The sequence below is a fragment of the Phocoena sinus genome, chromosome 6, assembly GCF_008692025.1.
Source record: "Phocoena sinus isolate mPhoSin1 chromosome 6, mPhoSin1.pri, whole genome shotgun sequence".
Lineage (NCBI taxonomy): Eukaryota > Metazoa > Chordata > Mammalia > Artiodactyla > Phocoenidae > Phocoena > Phocoena sinus.
In genome coordinates this window covers 95189135-95215344 of record NC_045768.1, presented here as the reverse complement: position 1 = coordinate 95215344, position 26210 = coordinate 95189135, and the positions used below count along the sequence as shown (strand labels likewise).

The 26210-nt window shown below is 45.3% G+C and overlaps 1 protein-coding gene and 1 long non-coding RNA gene across 4 annotated transcripts in view; one reads left to right on the top strand and one right to left on the bottom strand.

Annotated features, from left to right (window-relative positions):
* Positions 1-26210, bottom strand: part of SYK (spleen associated tyrosine kinase) — a 95498-nt gene that overhangs the window by 26864 nt on the left and 42424 nt on the right. For 2 of the 3 annotated variants that reach the window (XM_032635573.1, XM_032635570.1), the window contains exons 3-7: positions 25303-25463; positions 12112-12247; positions 8633-8714; positions 8206-8249; positions 6445-6513 (exon numbers count right to left, since the gene is read on the bottom strand). In XM_032635573.1, coding sequence (XP_032491464.1) covers positions 6445-6513; positions 8206-8249; positions 8633-8714; positions 12112-12247; positions 25303-25463 — 492 coding nt within the window. The remainder of the gene's footprint in view (positions 1-6444; positions 6514-8205; positions 8250-8632; positions 8715-12111; positions 12248-25302; positions 25464-26210) is intronic. The other variant, XM_032635572.1, reaches the window with a different exon arrangement.
* LOC116755720 lies at positions 12256-25843 on the top strand. The gene is made up of 3 exons (XR_004350438.1): positions 12256-20676; positions 24730-24736; positions 25829-25843. It is a non-coding gene; the product is annotated as an uncharacterized LOC116755720 (long non-coding RNA).

Genomic DNA, 26210 nt, shown 5'->3' with positions numbered 1-26210 from the left:
ACTTTATATGAAGATGAAGATACAAAATACAAGTTTCATCTTTCCCAGAGTACTCGGTGAATATGCCATTAGTAAAACAATGACAAAAGCCCTCTGGAATCAAATGCTCAGTTAAAAAGGAGAATTTGAGGACTTTGTAAAGAATGAGCTCTAAGGCAAAATGATAAATTATCGAAGAGTTTAAAGAATTTTTAAAGAAATTTTAATTTAATGAAAAACATATTGCTGGTCCAGTTTGCTGGTCCAGTCTATCATTTGTAATTATTCTTTCTTCCTTGTATTTGATAACTTATTCTGCCCTAATCAATAGCATCCCCTTTTCTACACAGAGAACAAGGTATAAATGAAATGTTGACTGTTGCTTTTTTCCCCATTTTTGCTGGTATTCGAAACAGAAGTCAAAGCTGAAAGACACCACTAGATGGCACTAGCTACCTTAGCTTTCCACCTTCCAAAGAGCAATTTGCGATTTTTCTTTAAGTTTTGCAAATTCAGGTAAAAACAGATCACAACAATAAAAAGAATATTTGTTTAGGTTATAAATTATTATCTGTGATCTCTGACTGGCCAGGCTTAACTGCAAGTAGGATATATATTTGACAAATATTCTTTCCGTGCCTGTTTCTAAGAAGTGCACATTCAGAAGTGAACAAAAGAGAGAAAAAAACATCGCTGTTATGGAGCTGGTAGGCTAATTCAGAGTTTCCTGATTGGGGAGTATTGCTAGATGTTCTGATGGCCATTTATAGACTTTAATTTTTAGACTTCTTAAAAGACATTTTCAAATCAGGCAACAGCAGTAATAAAGATGACAACATATTTGTCACAACTGAAGTGACAAAAAGAGCCAGTAGGCTTCAGAAATATTGGCTGCCCAAACCAGACATGGTTCTGGTCTCTGGTGGAATGACCGTGGTCCCAATGGGGACTAAGGTTCCACAGGTGAAGGCAGACTCTTCTTGGCCAGGGTATGAGATAATCTTAGGTTTGCTTCAGATCCATGAAAATAAACACTTCACCTTCATAATTAATCTTCCCTCACCTTAGAAGTAAAGATCTAAAATCTGGCCCTTTATAATCATGTGGAAATATTTTCTCAGGGGTCTGGTCCACTGCTCCCACATTACCAAGTAAATGAGTATGACTTAAGGATTCTTCTTTCTCTCCCAGCTGAACACTAGTGAATCATGTATGAAAATGTCTTAGGGCTTCCCTGGTGGCGCAGTGGTTGAGAGTCTGTCTGCCGATGCAGGGGACGTGGGTTTGTGCCCCGGTCCGGGAGGATCCCACGTGCCGCGGAGCGGCTGGGCCCGTGAGCCACGGCCGCTGAGCCTGCGCGTCCATAGCCTGTGCTCCGCAACAGGTGAGGCCACAGCAGTGAGAGGCCCACGTACCACAAAAAAAAAAAAAAAAAGTCTTAAAATATTCCAACCAGCAATGCATGTGTTGGAATAAAACATGTAAAATGGGTTTTAACTTGAAATTCTGGAACACTTTTCCACAACTAAGATAAATGTGAATGCTATGTCTCATCTTAGAGACTGTGCCTTTGAACTGTGAAACAGAAGCACAGTCTTTAAGGCTGCTGTTGTTCCAACTCTGCCAATCATCCTTAATAGAAGGATAGGTTTATGCACTTAAAGTAGCAAAGAAAAATATTCCAAGGCTAATAACAGGAGAAATTTTATTCCTGTAAGGACTACAAGTCCTTAGAGTAAGTGATGGCAGGGGGTAAGGAGAGGGTGAATTATACTTTTATTTTTCAATTAAATCCATTTATATTTTTAAGTGTTAAAATGTACTAATCTCTAAAGAGAAGAAAAATACACCTGCTCTAAAGTTTTTATTATGGAATTTCAAATTATCTGGTTAATAATATTCTGCAAATCAAAAAACACTTTTCATTAACTACCTACATGCTAGAGTTAATTCAAGTTCGAACATGTCCATTTTGTGCCTGAATTATTAAAAACAACTATTTATATTGATCAAATTAACAAATTCAAGAAAATTATTTACACCTTAGCTTAACAAATGGGATATCTGACATAATTCCCACAAGTCTTTTCTCATGACTGGCTAAATAATGGAAAATTCCCCTTCTATTTGTGAAAACGTAAGTATTAGTTCTCCTAAAATATTTCTGGTGAGCAATTAAAATATTTTTAATCCATTGCTTAAATCACACAATCCTTCCTTTATCAATTAACTATTGATATTTTTGATATTTATGAAAATTCAATGCATACTTCAAAGTTGTTATAAATTTACATAGGGACTTCCCTGGTGGTCCCGGGAAGTGGTAAAGAATCCATCTTACAGTGCAGGGGACACAGGTTCAATCCTGGTCAGGGAAATAAGATCCCACATGCCTTGGGACAACTAAGTCCGTGCACCACAAATACTGAGCTCACACGCCTCAACTAGAGAGCCTGCGTGCCACAAACTACAGAGCCCACGTGCTCTGGAGCTTGTGCACCACAACTAGAGAAGAGAAAACCCCCATTACACAACTAGAGAGAAGCTCATGCACCACAACGAGAGCCCGCGCACCGCAACGAAAGATCCTGCATGCCTCAACAAAGAGCTCATGTGCCGCAACTAAGACCCGATACAGCCAAAAAATAAAAATAAATAAATAAATAAATAATAAATAAAAAGAAACAGCAACAGCATGCTTTAAAAATAAATAGACAACAGCCCTCTTTTAGCCAGAAAAGTATTTCCACAGTATTAATCAGATTAGTTTCTAATATTTAATTATCCTTTAAAATTGATTAAATAATTTAGGAGGGGCAAATTTTAAAAGGCACAACAGTGTTTACTGTGAAAAGTGGGTCTGCTTGACACCCCATTTCCTACTCCCAAGGCAACTAGTGTTATCAGTATTTTCTGTATTCTTCTGGAACATTCTACACTATATCAGCACATATATACGTGCATGACTTTGTTGTCTTCAATTAACATTGTATTTTGGAAACAATTCTAGATCTCAGCTACCCATCACAGTATGAATTTTATTGTAGCTGATTTCATTTATTTCTCATTGCTTGACTTTTAAGTTCTTTCCAGATTTTGTCAATGATACAACGTCAGAATAAACATTTTCATATATACATGATTACACATAAATGCAAGAATATCTGTATGATAAATACCTAGAAGTAAAATTGCAGTTAAGAGGTTATATGTACTCTCAATTTTGATGGATGTTGTGAGATTGCCTTTCTTAGAGATTGTACCATTTCACACTTCTCCAATGAATTACAGCTGTGCTTACTCACCACACCCTTGTTCTGTGGTGTCACCAAGCTTGTTTATTTGGATCAGTTTCATAGGCGGACATAAGGGAGCCCCACAGTTTTAACTTGCATTTCTCTTATATGAAATGGAACAGCTTTTCCTATGCTTAAGAGCTATTTATGTTTGCTTTACTATAAACTATTGTCCATTAATCTGTTAGACAGTTAAAACTTTTATTGATTTATAGAAACTCCTTACATATTAAAGATATTAACCTTATATATGTATCATCATTACTAATACTTATTCCAAGTTTATTATGTTTCTTTTGATGATGTTATGGTTCTTATCCACACATATTTTATTTTTAGGCAGTCTTACTGATATTTTCTTCAACTTTCCTTAGACATGTTCTTCTTTAATTTAAAGATCTACTAAAACTTATTTTCTGTATATTTCTTTAGACATTGTGGGTGACCTGAGCTGGCTTCAGCCTGCTTGGGACAAGGACAGGGGTGGGAGTGGGGCTTGTCTCCTCACAGTGCTGGGTTACTGTTTCCTGGGGTGATGGCATTTTGATGTGTCAACCTGGCTAGCCTGAATGATATTCCTGTGTTAACGAATCAAACTGTGATCTTGGTACTGCTGTGGAGGGATTTTGCAGAGGTAATTAAAATCCTTAATTTGCTGATTTAATTTGAGGAGATTATCCTGGATGGGGCTGGCCTAATCGGTCAAGAGTCCTTAGAAGAGACTGAGGCTTTCCTAAGAGAGAAAGGGCACCAAGGGGAGAGGGGTGACTGACCCTTGGCTGGCTGTGAATGATAGCTTTGGCTCTTCCCTGAGTGGTTCCACCCTGCTCATCCTCCCTTCATGATGATCTGCTCTATGGACCTGGAACTTGCCCCTACAGTTGTGTAAGCCAAGTCCTAGTGATAAGTCTGTATATCTGTGTGTGTGTACATGTATATAGATGTGTGTATGTATAAATATGTACATGTGTGTGTTATGTAGGTACCTATGTGTGTGTATGTGTGTGAGTGTGCTGTGTGTCTTTCACGCATAAATCTCTGACTGGTCACGCTTCTCTGGGTGAACCCTGAATGATGCCCTTGGAAACCACAGAATTAAGATAAATGTGGATTGCTGTTGTCTACTCTGTCTGCAGTGAAACTGCTCATTTCTGGGACTGTGCATGGGGAAGGGCTATGTGTTGGCACACCAGCTGTGGGCCATCATAAAGAGAACAATGAAGAAACAAGCAGTGGGAGCCAGGGGCGTGGTCCACGTCCATGGGGGCTCCTCCATGGCTGCCAGTTAGACCTGGTGCGTGGAGAGGCCAAGGAAGCCAGGCGAGCAAAAGGTTCTGGACCTGCTGATGGGGCACCATGCATGGGCAACTCAGTGTCCCTCCCTGAGTTGTGCTATGAAGCTTTGTCAATGCAGCATTTGATCAGGACTCCTGAAAAGATGACTCATGATTGAAAAGCACCCTGAACCAGAACACATTTTGAATCACCTCAGTTGATGGGGTACCATCTGACCTATTTCCCCCAGACAATGGTCCTGTGAGATGCCATCCTGGCAACCAGGTGAGCCCTGTCCAAGGAGAAGGGGTGAATGCCAACAGGGGTCGAGGGCCAGGTGGGCCAGAAGGTGGCCACTGTGGAAACTCTCCATGAGTTTCGCCTTTGATCATGGGGAATGCTGACCTCTTCAAGGTCAACGCCTCAATCACCTACTGGCCCTGGTGGGTGGCCTGAAACAAACACCAAGTCATGGGGCAAAAGGGACACCAACATAGAGCGTGTATTGCCTTGACAACCTGGTCCCCAACTCCTAACATGCCACCCTGGCATGGGTAGCCGTCACTGTCACCCGCCCCCCCGCAAAAGGGATGCCCCCTCATGGCTGATGTTTCCCACGAGCTGATCCACACTGACTGGGAGCATGATATCAAAACAGACAGTTATTCCATTCAGGTTTATTTCATAACTTTTCCCCTCAAACACCACACTAAACTCACTTCTCTGTTCTGTGGTCAGCAAGATTGAGAACATCTAGAATATGACTGCCACTTGGAAAGAAAATCTCAGGGCTTTTATGCTTTTTATTTCCATTGTTTCTAATGAGTACTTTAGGCAATCTGCTTCATGAACTGACACTCAATTATATGCTGAAATGTTTGGAAAAATACCAACCGATATGAAAATGGAAAGAGTTATTAATAAAATAATCAATTTTAACCCCAATGATAAAACTGAAAAGTAAAAAAAAAAAGCAATCCATATACAAGTTATAAATACATTTTTTGAGGGAGGTGATTCATGATAAATAAAAATCTTTAAAAAAGAACTTTTTATTTCCTTCATAATTCAATCATATAGCAAACTATGAAAATGCATTACATGTCAGCTTTTTTTTTTTTTTTTTTGCGGTACACGGGCCTCTCACCGCTGTGGCCTCCCCCGTTGCGGAGCACAGGCCCCGGATGCGCAGGCCCAGCGGCCATGGCTCACGGGCCCAGCCGCTCCGCGCCATGTGGGATCTTCCCAGACCGGGGCATGAAGCCGCGTCCCCTGCATCGGCAGGCAGACTCTTAACCACTGCGCCACCAGGGAAGCCCCTATATGTCAGCTTTACTGTCTCATAAATAAAAATGGCGTTTCTAATTCTCAAATTCCACCTTGTCTTTATACATGTTATATTTAAAGTTCTGTGTTGGAACTCTACAGCCACAATGAAGTTACTGTGGCACTTGATATTTATAAAACCAATGGCCTTGTGTAGTCCCTGGGCAGGATCCACACAACCTTGGCTGTTCCTTCTGCCAACATGTAATTTATCTAGTCAATTACCATAACGCTGCAGCATGTGATCCTGGCTTGCTTTGAAAAGACTTTGCCATATGAGAATTCCCTCCCACCTATCACATGGACTGAAATGACTTCCAAGAACACATTATAGCGGAGAGAGCACACTCACGGTGATGGACTTTGCAGGAAAGGGACTCGGACCACACAGAAAGCAGAGCGTGGGCTGCCCAAGAGGGCTACATATGGCAGGGACATGAGACCAGAGCAGCAGGAGGGTCGGCAGCAGGGTACACGGAGTGGGCAGCCACAGGGCAGAGTGTGGGTGCTGAGTGCAGGTCTGTCCTACCACTTAGTCAGGGACAGCAAGCAGGGGACGTTTTAGCACCTTTCTGTGGCCAGGCTTTGGGAAGGAGTATGATTTGATTCTTGAGATTATTCCACCCGCTGACCAAGTCTAGAAACCATAACGGCAAAGAGGAACAATAAATGTTTCAGAAAACAAATACAGGCTACCTTACATGACATGCTATTTTAACCTGCTCTATAATTACACTAACGTCCTCCAGATTCTGTTGATGAAATGCACTAGGGGTAACACATGATCATTAGAAAGGCTTCAGGAAAAGCCGACCACTTGAGCAGAAGGATCTGGAAAAATACTTTGGCAATATTTTCCACAGAAGGCTATAAAATTTGAGCTTTTACATTAAATAGCCGACTTTTCATACAGAATTATTAAGTCACAAATTCAAGACAAATCATCCTAAAGAAACTAATTTTGCATGCCCAATTTTGTTACTTCTTGTGGGTGCTGGTTCCATGATGTTTGTAGAAATTCACTGAGTTTGGCCCTTAGGGAACATGCATTTTTTTCCTATATGTTTTTCACTGGTCAATAAAAAGTTTTCCCAAAATGTCCAACTCCTTGAAGCCATTAGGTGATGCAAGGTTAAATAGAGGGCTTGATATTCTTTTAGGAGTACTCAGCCCTAAGCCCTCATGCCTCTTAGAGGAAAATTGACCTGTCTCATGATGGGTACAACCTTAAAGTTGACTCGCCAGGCCCATGAGCTGTATAAAGGGTAAAATAAAATGATGACTCCATTAAGGTGCTATATTTTAGAGGTTGATCCCAAAGTTCATCGGTATTTTAGCAAGTTCCAGTTCCCCCAGTCTGTGGACAGGGGCTGTGCCCGGAGAACCTGCCTGGTTCAGCACAGCTGCAGCTTCTGAGCAAGTCAATAGCTCCTTCAGAGGGCAGAGTGGGCATTCCGCCTTTTGCAGATTTTAAGGGTTAACAGGCAGAAAGTGAGGTATAGAGTGCACAGCTCACGATGGGGCAATTTTCATTCCTCACAGATGGCATCAAATGTCCACAGTGAGGTCCCCCTTAAAGTAGCAGGACATCATTCCTGCTTGGAGTATAAATCCGTGTGTCAACTCATAACAGTCTGGAGGGAGGAGAGAGCTGGAATTCTCTCTTTTTGGGAGTATCAGGCATGTGTTGGGCAAACCCACGTGGAGAAGTGCGGACAAACCACAATTCTCACCTCCTATTGACATGGAGGGAGATGTGGGTTCTGGCCAAGCCCCTGACTCCATACTTCTCTAAGGGCTTCTCTCATGTGATGGCACAGAGCATCCCCATTCCAAGCCTTCCTCCACCAAGGTATAGGCAAAGCAGCTCTCCTGGAAAGGGAGATTTTTCTGATAACAATGTCTCGGTTGATTTAACCAAAAGAGTCGGGCAGTCAACCTCAGTGAGATGTCTTACACACCTGGCTCGCCACACCATCATGCACGTGGTCACATGGATTGTGCACACGCCTCCACATGGACGGACCAGGGGCTGAGCCTGAACAATATGCTACATTTCCCAAATCTGCCAGGAGGCATATTTCTGATTTAACATTGGGTTGCATGGTCATTTAGCATACTTTTAGAAAATGGAGGAATTTTAACCTACCTAAGAAGTTAAGTTGGCTAGCTCGGATCTGAAAATAGGCTGATTCTAGCTGACACCCACAATCCCAGTTTACCAAGTGTGATGAAAACAATTACCATGACTCCTGTTATCTAAACATGCTTTTCATCATGCTAATATACAACTGTTTCACTTTTAACAGCATGGCTAAGTAACACTTACCACAGGATGGGAACTTGGAAGTTGTGGACGGAAATTAATATTTCCTGGTTAGAAAGAACATGGACAGTTACTGCTATGTTAGTGAAAACCAACTATTTATCCCCTCCCCCACTGCAGATCAATCAATGTGACTGTAAAATATTACTGCTTGAGGAGTAGATACATTTTCTGCATACATTTCTTGATACCCTCTTTCATCTTTCTCACATAAGCAATTAAAATGAATTTGTTTTTTAAAGTTAAACTTATCAGCTATTTTTTGATGAACGATATCTATAAAACTGGAGCAATCTGACATTATTTTAATCAATCAGTAAAAACAAAGCCTCATCCCATCTTGTTTGAGTTTGCAACAGACCAAATCTAAAATGAGGCTGATTATTATCAACATCTGAAAGAGTGAGACTCCAATGTCTTGGCTACTCACCCATTTGCCCATCAAATTTTTGACATGGAACTGTAAGAACTCTTAACAAACCATCTGACTTATAAGAATAATGCTCGACGAGCTGAAAAAGAAGAAAGTAAGAAAGTATAATAAATAATGGAGGGAGGCAATGGAGAAATCCTGACCTGGAGCAGCTGACTCCCCTTTTGGACTTTAAAAGTGATTCAAGGACAGCGCTTAACAACAGAAGGTGCTTCCTTGGTGGTATTCCTGATCCCTTCCCATGCCTCTCTCCTGCCACCCTCAGACTTCTGGACAGAAGTCCACATGCCACCTTCCCTTTTGGACTCTGCTCTTGGCTCACCCTCTTTCTTTCTTTCTTCTGTTTTTTTTGGGGGGGTAGCAAGTTGCATTTATTTGTTTATATCCTCCCATATCTGTGTGATATTATAACAATGAATTCAGCACGCGAATGTTCATTCATTTATTCAGTCATTAAACAAACATTCTGCTGTGTGCTAGGTTCTGAGATAGGACAAAAGGTAAACTATGGTGAATCATCCTACAGTTGAGGTACTTTCTTGGTGGAGAGAGATATAAATGAACAATGTAAAGTGATTAATGGTGTAATAGTGCTGTGGGCAAAGGCTTTGGAAGGACCAAACAATTCAGCCCAAAAGTTTCAGAGAGAAGATATCACAGCACAGGTGATGTAAGAGCTGGGACATGGGGAAAGCTGACCCTTTGGCAAATGGCCTTATGTTGACAGGATATGGACAGCCTCGGCTAATGGCTCCCAGAAAACTATGAATCATGATGCCTGATTGCTACATTAAAAAATAAATGGGGCTTCCCTGGTGGCGCAGTGGTTGAGAGTCCGCCTGCCGATGCAGGGGACGCGGGTTCGTGCCCCGGTCCGGGAAGATCTCACATGCCGCGGAGCGGCTGGGTCCGTGAGCCATGGCCACTGAGCCTGCGCGTCCGGAGCCTGTGCTCCGCAACGGGAGAGGCCACAACAGTGAGAGGCCCGCGTACCGCAAAAAAAAAAAAAAAAAAAAAAAAAAAAAATAAATGAATGGCAAATAGATTTATTTATATCTAATCAAAATTATGCAATAGGAAGACAGTCTTAGTTTTCACATTTACTTTTCTCATACAGACATTTCCTCTTCAGACAATCTAAAATCTTCCTATCTGATATTTCTTCCTTATCTGTTTATTGGTACCTTTTCCAGTTAAGGACTTGTTGCTTCTGAATCTTCTTTCCTCTCAAAACTTACCTATTTAGATGAATGTTTGTTGAATGAATATATTTTATACTTCCAGGGAGCATTCTGTTTTTTAAATTTTATTTTATTGTGGAAAGAACACAACATGAGATCCACCTTCTTAATAAATGTTTCAATCTGACCAGCCCTAACACGCTACTGAGATGGACATCAAAGTTCTCTCTATTCTGTTAAATGCAATAGTGTGTTCTAGGGCTAAATAGTATTGAGGTCCCTACAACAGCTGAAATATCACACATCTCTCCAATGTCATTCAAATATCTCCTTACAAGCTTATGTTTTCAGATAATCTATGCCACAAGGGTGTCTGGGAGGTGGGCATACATGTTAGGATTTCCCTCTTGGGCAGGGGTCTGCAAACTTTTTCTGTAAAGGGCCAGATAGTGATATTTTAGGCTTTTTCACTCCACATGGCATCTCTGTCACACAGTTCTTTATTTTTTTAAAAAATAACCCTTTAATGTATAAAAACCATTGTCTTCAAGTACTACACAAAAGCAGACCAGGGGCAGATCTGGTCCACGGATGTGTTGACTCTAGCTCTAAAGAAAGGAATACTAGAGTAGTGTAGCAGTTACCACCTCTCAGACTCCTGGGTGGAGGAAGGGCACAGAGGTACCTTACGTTGATGTCAAGGAAAACCAATGAAATCACACTTGTAAAAATGGAAGGTACTGCTGGCATTTTTATGCTCTTTCTTAAACATATATACAAGGGGAAAGATTTAATTAAGGCTGAATACTGTGAGATGCTGGAGGAATCAGTAAATGGGAAAGCGTAAATATGGGAAACAGTCTTGGGAAGGAACTTTCCAACAATTAAAGATGTTTAACATTATAGTCAGCATGCAGACTTGGAAACTGTGTCTGGGCTCAGATAGGGAAAATGGTCATTCAGGAGAAGTATAATGGCTGTGTACCAGTGATGGAGCCCAGGACCCTCAAGCATTGGGCTGACAGATGGACTCCAGCGCCTTTAACTGCACACCATCAACAATTCTTGTAGGAAGTGAGAAACTGATGGGAAATTAATACCGGAAGGCAACATTCCCTACTCATCTCTCTGATTTGCATTGGGCATTAGTACCTAATAGGTTAAATACTCTTTCAAAGCGATACCATTAAAACAAAGCAAAGTCTGTGGTTGATAATAAGCTACATGCTAATGATCTACAAACCAAAAGACAATGTCAGCATTATGACTAATATGAATAAATATTAAAATACCCAGCATTCAAAGAAGAAGATTTTGTCCCCAACTACAGCATTAGGAACCAAAATACACCGTGTGGTGGTTACTCTAAGTGCTTTAAAGGTAATGGGGATCCCTGATCACAGTTTTTAAAAAGGCAAGATTTTGAGTCGGGTCCTTTCCTGCTGTAACCACACATGAGGTTCCTGGTGGGGCCTGGTGTGGACATTTGAACCCATCCCCGATGATGTCCCGCACCTACAAAAGCTCAACGTAGTTGTTGCTCTTGGGATGGCAGAGTCCCTTGGTTTTCTCTGTCTCTGGACCCACTACAGTTTATAGGATGCTTTGCCATTTCCTCATGGAGCTGTGATTTAGAATGAAGCCAAGTCATTCGTGCCCAATGGAAAGCAGGGATGAACACCGGATTAGGGCTCATTAGTGCCTAAGAAACTCCCAAATTACTCCCTGTTTTCGGGTTTACTATCAGGTAGGTCAAGAAGAACCCCTTTTTAGACCAGGGCTGAACAATCCTATACGAGTGGCAGCCTGAAGCGCAGGTTCAACTGCCAGGTTGCCCTAATTTTGCAGCAAGATTCATTTTGCAGTGAGAATGGCACCTGGCATTTTATATTAAATTTGGCCTCTCACAACTCAAAAAACAGTCTGATTAGCCACTTCTAGGCCTACCTTCCCAGCCATCCACACCTTTCTATCGTGTGTATTTGTATGATAGGCTGTTCTGGGTTCCAGGCAGAACGTCTTAGAAATAAATGCCTTTAGCGCCCCAAGGCTGGGTCTCTGGTTGAAACTAAGCACAGTCCTGAGTGGGTACCACTTCCTAGTGCCAAGAGCTAAGGGGCCCTGGATAAGCTATGGGAGCCTCTGTCACCTGACATGATGACCCTAGAGCAGTCATCCAGGAACCTGAAGGCTGAAAAGCAGACTCTGATTGGGCAGGTCTTGGCAAGGACCCAGGTGGCATATTCTAACAAGGTCCAGGGGCCGGTTCCTCTCTTTTCTGAGGATGACGTATACCTGCCATAGTGTGTCGAAATTCTTCCCGCCAGGGATGGAGAGCTTCCCCGTTTTGTCCTTATCGATGCGGTAGTGCAGCACCTTCCCCTCGTGCAGCAGGCACAGGGCGTAAGACCCGTTGTCCCTGGACCTGATCCTGGAAGAGAGGAGACAGCGCGCATCACCATCACTCCTACCGCCTGGAAGGGAGGAGCGCCCTGGGGAGGCACCCTGCAACAGCGTCCCAACCTCAGGGACAAGGGGTCAAGGACTTTGTACCCAGGGAGGCCCAGCCCACAGCTCAGTGACACCGCAAGCTCCAGACAAGGAAATGCTATGGTCAGGGACAGGCCACAGCCAAGCCCAGCAGGCTGGGGAGCATTGGGTGGGCATCAGGAGAGGCCTGGGCTCTGGGGGCAAGTCCTCTGTTTGCCTGGAGCAGCAATGCTGCTCAGCGTACCAGTAAGTGGGACCCTCAGCATTCCGCAGCTGGGGAGTCTGTAGAGCCCTCTTCACTCACCTCCTCTCTTCAGTGAGGTCTGCATTTGGATCCGATTCCAGGGAGTGCAGCTCCCCTGTCTAGCCAAGGGTGGGCGTGGAGTGGGTGAGTGTCTGGTGGGCATTTTAACTAGGAACCTTCTGGACCCCAGATGGAGGGGGCTGAAAGCCCTCTTCACTCCCTCAAGCTCGCTCTCCCCTTTGCAGGGAGGAGAGGGCGGGACCAGGACGGGTATTTAAAATGTTCCATGTGATGCGGTCAGATGACGTTGCCAGGAGAAGAAAATGTCCTCCAGCGTGGGGTGGTGAGCAGCAAGCAGAGCCAGGTCTGTGCTGGCTGTGCTGGGCGCCCAGGCTCTGCCTCCTGGTCCCAGTGGGTGCTCCTGGGCACCACCCCCTTCCCTTATTCAGGAAATGAGTCTTTTGAGTCTGATACCGAGCAGAGAGGCACCCGCTGTGATGCAGGGGGACCTGCCGCCCACGGGGAGGGCCTGTGGGACTTGGGGAGGGCGCAGGCCTTTGCCTTCCGCAAAGGCACGGAATGGAGGTGAAGCCCCTCCCCAGCCGAATTCCTTAGTCATCGCCACCCTCAGCCCATCTTCCCCTCTCAGCAACTCAAGCCCTTGGGATCACAAGATCTGCAAGAGGGTGAGTCACCGAGGTCCCAGCAGTCCCAGAAAGCCTCTCCGGCCTTGGCACTTTCTAAAATGAGGAAACTGAGGCCCCCAAATGTTAAACAATGTGCTCAATGCACTGTATTTTGGGAAGAGTTCAAATATGCCAAGCTGCCGTCGTATTTCCATGTTGAGGGGAAATTTCTGATGCCTCCTTTCGGTTGTACGAGGCCACATCCACAAGACGCACTTTGGAAGCTGACGTGGTCACCCTTGGCCTTGTAGGTTCACCTCAAAAAGCTAACCCAGGACTTGAGATATGAGCTGCGTCTTTGGAACCTCGTTTTAAAAATAAGTTTAAGTCGTGCTTGGCTGTGCGTGATGAACGGGTTCCCTCCATGCACCAGTGCTCAGGGCAGCTGGTGTGGGTGGCGGGAAATGCCCAGACCTGCCTCGGCCTCGGTAGGGGCCACTTCTGAAACCTTCTGCTCTGTGAAAACATCCCTTCCTCCCAACCCAACCAGGTCACCAGCACCCCAAAGTGTAAGCTCCCTTTCACGGTTACATGGCCCATTAAGGCCAGTTGGTTGCTGTCAAACCGAAAAACCACCACACAGAAAAGGAAAAACATATTTTTATACGAGGGATAACTGAGTCTATCTTGTAGGGAAGCTATTTTATAATGTGGGGCTACTCACAACCGCTTTGTTTATTTTGTAAGCATCCGTGGCAAACAAATAGGATAGTTTGGAGGTACAAAGAACCATACAAATTCTTAATATGAAGCAATATCGACTTACGTATACGCATATAAAAGGTGACCTTGGGATAATGATGCTCATAGGCCATTCCAAAATACCACTCTCTTTGATTTAAAGTCCTTTGTATCCTGGACCTCAGGGTCCTGGAATCAAGTAACTGGATCTGAACTCTGGTTTTCCAGATCCATGTCCAATGCCCAACCATTCCACCTTGCCTTATGCCCTGATTGACCTTTTGCTGTTAAAACTGGGATGGAGGATCACAGAATGTCTGGGGAGATGGTTCAATCACCTCATTAGAAACTGGGAAATGCAAATTAAGACCACAATGGAAATACCATTACACGCCCTTCAGACTGGCAAAAATTAAAAAGACCAAAAATGCTATATATTTCTGAGAATGAGGGCAATAGGCACCCTCGTATACTGCCTGTGGGAGCATGAATCAGTTCAATCATTTTGGAAAACAGTTTGGAATTCTCTACTGAAACTGAACCTATTTATCCCCTCTGAGTCAGCAAAACACTCCAAGACATACAAAACATGTGCATTCTGCACCTATAAAGTATGTGGGGATGCTTATAACAGCTTTATCTGCGATTATCAAAAACCGTAAGCAGCCTAAGTGTTCACTAAGTGCAGAGTAAGTAGGTTGTGGGGTATTCATACCACAGAATGTCATAGAATAAAACAAACAAATGGCAGTGATACAAAGCACAGATGACTCTCACAAGTATAAAACGTATACTGTGATTCCACATGCATGAAGTTCCCAAACAGGCAAATGCGAACGGTTTTGATGTACGCCTAGGTCCTAGGTGGTGACGAGAAAGAAAAAAGAAGAAAAAAGCCAGGGCATGCTGGACACAAGGGTGCAGGAAGTGGTGTCCTGTAACAGGTGGGTGTGAGTGAGCGGCCTTCCGCGATGCTGCTTGTGTTTTAGTTCTTGACTCCAGTGGTGTTTGCTTTAGAATTATCCATTAAGCTGCACTTACAGAGTGACTCACTCTTCTGTGTGTTTAGTATTTTCATAAGAAAAACAGCATTAAAAGAGAGCTGATGCAAGGCAGAAATAGAGCATCTCTTGCTTTTGGGCAGTGATTTCTGCAAAGGCACACGCTTCCTTGAGGCTCCCCCCGAGAATAGGTCCCAGAGGAGTTTCTCTCCCAGAGCTCCAGCCAGGCAACCTGTTTCAGCTCCCGGGATGCCAGTGGCAACAGCTACCTGGTAAGCACAATCTAAGGACCGGGAGGCACAGGGACAGGCTGTGGACATGCAGCCTGAGCAGCCCCCGAAGCAGCTGGCAGGAAACGAGGGCAGAGAAGGGAAACCCACAGGCCCAACATCTGTAGGTGGCAAAGCCCAGAGGCTTGGTGACACTAACGGCCAGTAACTGTGGGGTGTCTGCTGGCTGCAGGCAGATCCTGGGCTGGGCTATTTTTAATCTAACATACGGAAAATACTGGTTTGGAAGCTGAAGTAGCTCCTCCTCCTGGTCCCCTCCTGTTCCTCAGAAAGCCTCCCTTTGCCCTGGGACACCCACCAGGTTTGTCACATGGACGCCCAAAGGGGAAAGAGCAAAGACTAGTCTTGCACCTTCTCTTGGGGTTGCTGGCCTCCACCCTCCAGGTCAACTATCTTCAGGCATATTCCCGGAAGCCCCAGAATACTGTATTTTTTCCCAGTGAGTCTCTTGGAACAAGTAGGCTCACGACAGATTTGTGTTTTGCTACGACAGGGTGTGGGACTTCAGCGCTCTTGAACTGCGAAGTTGTCCTAACTGGCCTTAAGACCATCTTGAGGTCCTTGGTGAGAGGGCAGGAGAGCCACCTTGCCTCTGCGGGTGGATGGTCTCAGGCTCTGCGATGAGCAGGCCTTGCACCTCACAGACACCAAGCACTTGGCCAAGCTGAGGTGGGGAGAGTGTTCGTTCTGCCAGGCACAGCCTGGGGGGCGCTGAAGCCCTTTTCCACCCTCCTATGACCTCCTGGATCGGAGAAAACATGTGGTAATGATGCCCAGATATTGACAGGGAAGTGAGGACCAGGAGGTGGTGGGACCCTCAAGGTGACCTCCACCCAGCAAGGTCTGGGGACAGTGCATTGTGTCTGCTGCAGACAGAACAGGACAGCTGGGGCACATCCTAGCCCACCAGGCATTCTCACTGCCCTGTGCATTTGTTTTCCCATGGGCAGAGTAGAGCGTGGCTGGCTGGAGGGGAAAGGGGGTGCCTGGGATAAGCTGTGTGCCTATGGCTGGAATGGGCTGTACAAAGAGACAGGGAGGGGCTCACTTCCAGGGCTGACGCTGTATCGGGTGGTCAGATACTGTGGCATGGGGCCCAATGGTGGCTTCGAGACAGCAGCTGAGGAGTAAGGAAGGAGAGGATATGGGAGTGGCACGCCCAGTAGTATGCTTGCCAGTATAACGCTGAGAGCACCCCCAGACTCAGGAGAGGTATCAGCACTAATGATACACGGAAGACAAGAGGAAATACAACTTCTGGGTGCTTTTGCACTATAGCAAAATTTAGGCACGTGAGCACTCCATACATGCAATGAAAGCAGGATCAATATGGAACACAGGTCTAAATATGGGGCCATGCCAAGCTATTCTTTCACACGTCTGCCTTTTAAAAAGTTTTATCAATTCCCCTCTCTTTCCCTCTGCTCTAGTTTATGAGGTGAAACTAGGTCATGCTGCTTCTCCTCCACCTTCATGGGGACCTTGATCAGACCAATGAAGTGATACTGACGTTAGTCCACAACCCCCTTTAAACTTTTCACTTCAGACAGGCCATGACACTTTATGCTGACCTGCGGCTGCAGAACCACACGTGTCGAATAGAATGGCACACTTTGATCCATGATGGCAACACCTAAGAGCGCTCACAGAACTCAGTTTTTATTGTGGCATATGAGGGTCATGCAGTCTCATTCATCTATGAATAAGGTTTTTTCTAAACCCAGAGATCACTTTTGAAATTTAAATATATAACAAAAAGTGAGTTATAACTTAAGCAGGGAAAAGTGAGTGGCAAATAAGAGCAAAAAAAAAAAAAGTGAGATTTGCCTAAGGACAAATACCAATATCAGTGCTGCAGTGGACAGGGGGAGAACATCCCGGGCCAGCAGCAAGGTGGGCACCTGAACCTGAGATTCCCCCATTAAAGCAAGGACGGTGAAGAAGAAAACCTCTTCAACTCCGGAGAACAGTGTTCCCAGCATAGAACACTGAGGAGTCCCACAGATGAATATCAATCAAATACGAGCTCAAAAAGATCACCCAAAACATAAGGAAACAGGAGTTATAAGAAAGAGGTCAGGGAGGGAAAAAAAGCAGGAAAGACAGAGATTTATACACCTAAGGACTTTCTATATTGGAATCATCAGATACAGAATATAAGCTAATATACATGAAATATTAAAAGAGACAAAAGATGGAATCACAAAAACTAGCAATAAGATACTCTCAAAAATATAAAGGACTATTTGAGAAACAACAAAAACAAATGGAATTTCTAGAAATTTTTTAAAAATATAACTGATGGAAAAAAAACAGTGGATGGGTTTAAAGTAGATTAGATACAGATGAGGTAAAAATTAATGAACTGGAAGACAAATCCAAGAACATTACATAGTTCAGTGCAAAGAGAAAAGACAATAGAAACTAAGAAAGAATAGAGGATGAATTAAGAAGGTCTAAAACATGTTTAATAGGAGCCTCTGAAGGAAGAAATGATAAGAAAGAAGGATGATAATACTTGAAAAAAATAGATGAGTATTTTCCAGAACTGATGAAAGAATCCATGGTTGTAGGAAGCACAGATACAGGACAACCACTGGCTTAGCTTTAAACATATTACCTTGTTCATCTCTGTAACAACTCAGGTAACACAGTAGTTTCCCCTTTTTATCATTCAGTAAGCTGAGGTCAGAGAGATGAATTAAGCTATCTAAATCACAGAGCTATTAAGTGGCTGCGCTTGCCTGAACTTAAGTTTCTACAAATAGAAGCAGTTTCAAGGTTAACTCTGTCTCAACCAGTCAAATAATACAGGAACATTCCCTAATGCACATATGGTTAAAGACCCTCCAATGAACTTGGAAAATCTCAAATGATCACTATTCTTAACGTAGCTTAGGTAGGTATCCAGCATCTTGAGCAGGCTCAAATGTGGTCCTCAGACCAGCATCACTTGAGAACTTGTTAGAAATCCAAATTCCTGAGATATAACTCAGGCCTAGTGAGTTAAAAACTGGGGGGTGGGGGTGTGTGGTTTGACCCAGCAATCTGTGCTTTAACCAGCATCCAGGTGGTTTGCACACAAACAGAAGGTTGAGAATCACTGCTTACATCATCTGCTGTGGACTTTGTATCCATCCTGTGGAACCCCACTGAAGGTACTGTTTTCATTCTTCATCCTTTCTCCTAGTTTACATTTGTTCCTAGCTTATGGGGAATACAAGTGTATATTCTTACAAGTTATCTCAATGTCTCTGAAAAAAATGTAGCATATTCTGAATACATTTTATCCTGGTTACCTTACACTGAGCTGTACTTGCACTGAAAAAAGATTACTAATAGCTATTTCCAAAGAGAGGCATCCACCTGCCATCCAGTATACCTGATGGGGAAGGGGGAGAGGGAGGGGGAGGGCATTGGTGAAAGGTATTGTTCTAATATTCAAGGATGGCCGGTATGTCACCCAGTGTCCCCAAGCCAGGTCTAACCTGGACAAGGACCACATGGTTTAGCACATTCCTGATTCTGGGTGGACAAAACCCTTTTCCTTAGAAAGCTACTGTCACCAAATCTTCTAGTACCCAGTTGTGTACAGAATGGTGTATGCCCTCATTGGACCATCTGTGCATGTTGCTCATTGTTTTACCTGTAGGTTCCCCTGGAAGGCCTCCTACAGGGCCCCGAACATTAGAGGCATGAATAAGTGAATGTGAATGTGTATGTGTGTGTGTGTGTGTGTGTGTGTGTGTGTGTGTGTGTACGCGTACATGTGTGTAAAGGAGGAGAGGGTGTGAGGGGCATCGGGCTATAATGGAGAAGGATATGGTGGGGGAGGGAAGGGAAGAGAAGGGAGGAAGGGAGAAAACAATGAGAATGTCATACTCCATCTAGAAAATGGCTAATGAAGAAGGGATGACTCAAAGATTCAAGTGTTTATTTCTCCTTGAAAGGGACAGGGGAAGGAAGATCTGGGGTACCTGGATTTCAGATGCAGAGCACATAAGAGCACATCACACAGGGAACTCAATTGTTCTGCAGGGCTGGAAAGGTGGTTGACTGTGGAGGGCATGTGAAGGATAAACGGCACCACTACTTGGTACCTGCTCAGAGGCCTCTGCACTGTCTTGTTTCTCTGCATACAGGGCCCCAGGCTACCTGGGATGACTGTCACATATTAAAGAGCTGTCATGAGAAAAGCACGGGTCGAGGAGTCCCACGCATCATATGCAACAACCACAGGCCAGCGCAGGGTGCTGAGGCCCACCCCCAACTGCAGGGGATGTACCGCTCTACGACCTCAGGACTCGCGAAGCCCACAGGTCACAGCTCGTACACTCCCCAGCACGTGTGCCTCTCAGACCCTCGGACTCCAACTCTCCTGGGCTTCCTCTAGGCCTTTGTTCTCACCTTCCTGCCCTGCCCACACTACTCAGCTATGGCATGGGCAACACTCGCTCTTGACTTCTGCAAACTACTGTCCTGGTCTAAGACCTGACTCTCTGCCATCTCTCTCCCTGCAGAACCCTCATTCCCCTCTCTTCACAATCCAGGGGACCAGCCCAGAGGTCAGGGTCTTCCTTAGGACCTCACAAATCTCCCAGACCTGACTGCACCACTGGTTTGGCCCAGGAGACTTGATCTGGCAGCACCTCGTCCCCACCTGCTCTCCTGGGATCTCCTTCAATCCCCTCCACCTCTTAGTCCCATGGCAATGCGGGCCTGGCGTTCACCAAGCATTTCCAAAATAAGACCTGCAGTCAGCACCTCTTGCCTTCCACCATTCTCACCCAGCGGCTCTGGGCACAGCCGCCCCGGCACTCATCCTGCTGTGGCTCTTCCTCCCTCCTGATGGAGTCCAGAACTGCCTTACTACCACCTCAGCCTCAGCTAAATCTAATCGGCCAGTTTAAGGATCATTTGGCAAATACTACAGTTGGTGTGTAAATAGGATGACCCTCTGGTCTGAGACAGCCCTGCTGACCCCTGCTGTACCCCCTCCCATCACGTTATCGGCCCCCTTTCCCTCTCCCTGAGTGGACAATCCATTCCCCGGTCCACCCCTTAGGGTCAGGAGGGACTTCCTGTCTGGTTGGATGGCCTTTCCTTCACACAGCTTGTCACTCCTGCCCTGCTCCTGGGCCAGGTCATGCTCAGGCGGCAGTGTTGACCCCTAAGACTCTACACTGACACTTCCTCCTGCCCAGGACCACTTTCTTTTCTTTCTCTACTGATTCTCTTCTCCTCACTGCTCAGAACACAGCTGAAATGTCCCTTTCCCCAGAAAAAAGATTCCTACCACTGAGACCTGTTCTGAGCACTGGGGCTCCACCCGTGAAGATGGAGGCCGGTCCCTGCACTTGGGCATGCAGAACAAGTGGGACTGACGGACAACAAACAAGTGAACAGAAATAAACACACCAACAGTGTCATTAGATGGGACGACCGTGATGGACGGAGCGGGACATGTAGTCACACGTCACACACTTTGCAGTATGTGTTTCTGAATTTAACATCTTCCCCTAGGCTGTAAGCACGGTGCAGGCAGGGACTAAAGTCCATCTTGTTTGTCACAGTCCTATCACAATGCCTGGCACACATCTGGTGGAATGCATTATTTTGTGGAATGAAAGGCTATTTTTGCAGCTTTTTTTTTTTTTAACAGCATACTTCTAAAGTCAGAGAATAAGAACTACAGTGAAAATGGCATTGGCGACTTACTGGCTTGATGACTCCTTTGACAAATCTGAGATACCATCTTTTCTGTGCCATGTTAATTCACTCGTTTGGAGAGCTGCCATCTGTGTGTTTTAAAGGTCACCTAGAACTCACTCTTCACTCTGTAAGACTTGCAAGGACTTTTAGCCAAAAACAATAAAATGTTTTCCTGGGTACCAAGCACAAAGCAAGTGACAATTCCATTGTTTTTCGTTTGCAGAACATGGAAATTTTAGAGCATTTTTGTTCTGAGATCCCTTACATGATGACACGAAGGGACTAGTACATTACATTTCAGCAGATGTGATGTGCTCTTGGAGCAGCACTTGTGAATGTGAGCTCTGAGCTGTCCTGCACGAACCACATGGTGAGATATTTCTGAACTGGACAGTCAGAGAACCATTGAACACAGCCCGTCCCCACGGCCTCGTTCGGCCCAAGCAGGGCCCAGCAGCGTGACCACCGGCCTTAGAGTTTTGTATGATTTGTAAAAGATATTTAATCACAGCCAGAGAAGACCACTCTTTCTTCCACTCCAACTTCCTTTTCCAGAGTTGCCAGTGATCCTAAAAATGGACATGCATTACTCAGAATGAGGTGTGAGCCTAGAGGAAGGACTAAGTTTTCTTTTTTCAAAATGAAGAAAATACTACCAAATTATTGTCAAATGAAGAGGCAAACATTATGCCGTCAAAAGATGTAAAAAATAAAAGGTGCTATAGACATGTGTCGGGAACTTAAGTAAAAATAAAAATATTACTTTTTCTAAATTTTGTATGTTTAAGGTATTGATTAGTCTTTTAAAAATTGTAAATCATTGTGATTTTTTTCTCACTCTAAAATATACTGTATTTTGTACCTAATTTTAAAGAGGGTCTTAAGAGGGACCCTCTTAAAGAGGGTCTCCAAATTATATATGCTTTGGACCCCACCAATTCTGGATCCTTCCTTTGGGGGAGAGGATATAACATTTTCAGAAAGTAAGCTTTGTTTCTCTTTCCTAACAAATCCATTTTGTAGTCACGCCTGAGCTGTGGCTAATTTCTCAAAATGGCAAACTGTGCTGTCATATGAGGGCTCAGAGAGCTGAGGGGACTCATCCCCAACACAGCCTGTCCACTCTGCCTCTATCCCTGATGTCACGAATGAGGCAGAGCTCTGGCCCCCACCCACAGGACCTGGGCTGAGGGTCCTTGTCTGGTGTTCCCTTCTGGCCAGCCAGACCGCAGACATAGGCAGGTGCCTTAGTCAGAATACCACAGGCTGAGGGGCTTAAACAACAGACGTTTCTTTCTCTGTTCTGGAGGCTGGAAGTCTCGGATCACGATGCTGGAGAAAGCCTGTTTCCTGGAATGTAGACGGCTGCCATCTGGCTGTACGCTCACATACATGGCCTTGCCTCTTTGCTGTAGGCAGAGTCCAGCCTCCACCTTTTCATAGATAATCCCATCATGGGGCCGCATCTTCATGGCTTCATCTAAACCTAATCATCTCTCAAAGGCCCCACCTCCAAATCTGTTACACTGGGGGCTGGGGCTTCAACATACAAATCTGTGGGGACACAAACATTCAGCCCATCATAGCAAGTGATGAAAAGCCACCTCTAGAAATGCCACAGATGACTGCAAGGGAGGGTCTATAGGCCACACTGTCCATCTCCTCTGTAAAGAGGCTTTATTCTCCAAGGACAGTACAAAGTCCCTGACAGCCACTCTTCACAAAGCCACTCCTGAACTGTCCCAGCTGAGCTGTGTGGACAGGAGACAAGAGGGGGGAGCGGGCATTCTGAGTGACGTGCCCTGGCACCACGCCTTGCATGGGGAGAGCAGTGGAGCCAGAGACAGTGGACGTCCTGGACGTGGCTTTTGCTTCTGCTTCCTCTCAGCTCAGACATGCCAGGGACACTGCATTCCAGCTCTCATCTCCTACTTGCCTGACAGCCTTGGGCAAGCTCCTCTGTGCCTAAGTCCTTGTCTGAAAATCAAGGGATTTAGACCATTAGCAGTGAGGTCCCTTCTGGCTCAGGGGTTCTGCTACCGCAAATGGATTTCATACCATAGTTCAAGAGGAGAGAAAACATGCACAGTGTGGCTGGTGAGCATGCTCACTTCTGCACCTCTGCACTGGCTCTTTTCTTTTCTTTTTTTTTTTTTTTGCTGTACGCGGGCCTCTCACTGTCGTGGCCTCTCCCGTTGCGAAGCACAGGCTCCAGATGCACAGGCTCAGCGGCCATGGCTCACGGGCCCAGCCGCTCCGCGGCATGTGGGATCTTCCCGGACCACTGCATGAATCCGTGTCCCCTGCATTGGCAGGCGGACTCTCAACCACTGCGCCACCAGGGAAGCCCTGCACTGGCTCTTTTCTACACGCAGCCAGACGGGTCCCATTGAACTTCAGTTGGATCCACCCAAACACCTTCCCGAAGCTGGACAGACTGGTTTTCCCAAAGCAAAGTCCTCCCAATGCCCGAGAGCCCTCAGTAAACTGGCCCCTATCCTCCATTTCTCCCCCTCTCACTCTGCACCAGCCACAGTGGCCTCGTGGTGGCCTGGCCCTCCTAGCACACTCCTGGCCTCTGGGCACCCACACATGCTGTTCCCTCATCAGGATGGCTCCCAGCTGCTTTCAGGTCTCTGCTCAAATGTCTCCTTCACAGTCAGGCCCTTCCTTGCCATCCAGCATAAAACAGAACCCCCAACCACAGCATGCTCTAGTCCCTTCCTTAAATGCTCCTATGTGCTGTGCAACGCTTGTTCAATCATTCAGTGTCTACTTCTGCCAATGACATGTGGGCCCTACAAGGCAGATGCCTCCGTCTCCGATGCCTAGGACGGAGCTGGTTTCCAGTGCCTCATGCAACTGTGGACACCAATAAATGCTGGTCCACAGATGGACGAGTCAGTTTAAATGATGGGAAAGTAGGCAGGAGACACATTCTTTAGGGAAACCTGGATGAGGCCGGAGAAGACCCAGTTGGAAGGACCCCATAATTGTGGGGCTGTCCCAGGGTGGGTGCTCCCTGCAACAGCCCCTTGTCTAAGTGGGGAGCAGGCGGTCTCCCTGAATGCAGCTGTTCCCTGGCGAGAGTCTGAGCGCAGGCTTCTGAACTGGTGAGAAGGCAGACGCCTTGCTGTTTGGATAACCCAACTTGGGGCTGACTTAACATACCAAGATGCCATGTATGCAGTCCCATGACAGGTGTGTTGGAAATTATTCCTAAGAAGTTGGTAAAAGTTCAAACCTCAGGGGAAAATGAACTGATAGGTGCCACACTGAGGGCAAAAAATATCCCTCTGTCCCATGATTTCTGCCAGTGGCCATTACTGCATCCACTAAGCCATCATCCCAGTCATGCAGTGTGCCAGCCTGGGCTGCTCTGGACTTGTTTTTAGGATCTTTTTTTTTTTTTTTTTAAGAGTATTGTGTTTAAGATCATTTCTTAAATAATAGGGATTATGGGAAAGTCTGAGGAAAATTCTTTACATAGATGGATACTCAGAGAAAACACTTCAATTCTAGGAAAAGTTTACAGTGCCAGCTGGGTGTGACTCCACATCCTTGGTCATGGGGCTACACTGGTGTGTAAGTGTCTGAGGCCAGATTGGGGCACCCAGTCAGTGTGTCCGGGGCGGGGGTCACTGGGCAGTGACAAACACAGGTGAGCATGCCTTGGCTGGCAGCCCCCCGGCATCCCACCAGCCACAGCACCTCAGGGGAATGAGGTAGACACCTGTCCAAGACAGCTCCTTGCCCTCTCTGGACCACCGACCCTGCCCCGAGGCAGCCTGCATCTCCAGCACCTCCAGGATGGAGGTGCACTGAGCACTGAGGATAAGAGTGAGCAGGCCTTGAGACACACACCTCATTTCTGAGATTATGAGGCCAGAGTCTGCACACCTGCTTGTGATCAAGTTCCTGCACTAACCTTTCATATGAGCAACTCCCAGCAAATTTTCTTTATTATCCATCCTATTGGTACTTCTCCCCAAAGAGAAGAAAAGTCTGAGATCTTGGGGCAAATGTGAGCAAACACACTGCAGTATCTTTAGCTTGGATGGATAGCCACAGATAGTGTTATGCATCCCATGTTTGTCATTAAAAGCAGAATACGTGGCTGAATAGATATTCTTCAATGATGTCCCTCAGTGCCCAAGAAAAGTGTTCACTTTGGGGCCATACTGGGCAAAACAAATGCTGAATTCCATGAGATGGCTTCAATTTGAGATGTCTGTGCAGCCAACCAACACACGTGTTTTGATGACAGCACATGATCCCTTCCCCAGGGTCACCAGGACTCCAGGAACGTGGAGGCTGAGCTACCCCTAACTGTCCAAGCAGGCCTGGAGCTACTGGGTGAAGGGAAAAGACACAATACTTACAAAAACTTTCCATTTGTCTTTGATCCTATCAGGACAATCTGCTCAGATTCATCCCGAGAGATTTTTCCGTGGAACCAGGGCATTTTTTCATGGGCTGTGGTGGCGATCAGCTTCTCCAGCTGAGGTTTCTGGCTGATAATGGCCTGCTCGAGAGCTTGACCCTGCCACGAGGAGAAGAGAGTGAAGCCATACCAAGCGAAAGTGACGAGAAAGACACAGAAAGCATTTCCAATCTATCCTAAGTCCTGACATGGTAAAATGTAATCACATTTATTTATGTGTTTGTATGTTCATTCAATAAATAAAGCCAATAGATCTTATATATTATTTAAGTGCCTTCAAGTATATAACTAACAAAATAGATTTTAGGATACAGAGGTGGGCCCTTTAAAAGCCACATTGGGCTTCAGAAACCATCTGGTATAATCCATGGGGTCTAGAGAATGGTCTTCCTGCCCTCTTCCAATCAGTCACCTCCTAGAACTGACTGTTCTGTGTTAGACCCTGATCACATAATAACAATCAGGAAGATGTAAGACGTGCTTTTTCCTGTCTGCCTCTACAAGGCTTCACTCTGAGCACTTACACATGTTGCTGCCTGTAACTGCAAGAGATGTGATCACAGAAAGAGGAGATAAACCTTGAGAACATGGAAAACAAAAATGAGAAAAAGGCTGACAGCTGGGTGAATTCGCTTCTTCAACTGTTCTTAGTGGGAGAGAAATAGATATCTTTCACAGTAGTAAATAAACAACCTGAGCTGATTATTCCAAGTTATAAAAAGAATCAGAAGTGAAAATAAAAACAAAACCAACCCACACGAGGAGATGGAAGGGGGGAGGGAAGGCAGAAGGGAAGGTGTATTTGAAAATTTTGTCATGCTTCACAGATGGAATGAAAAACAAAAG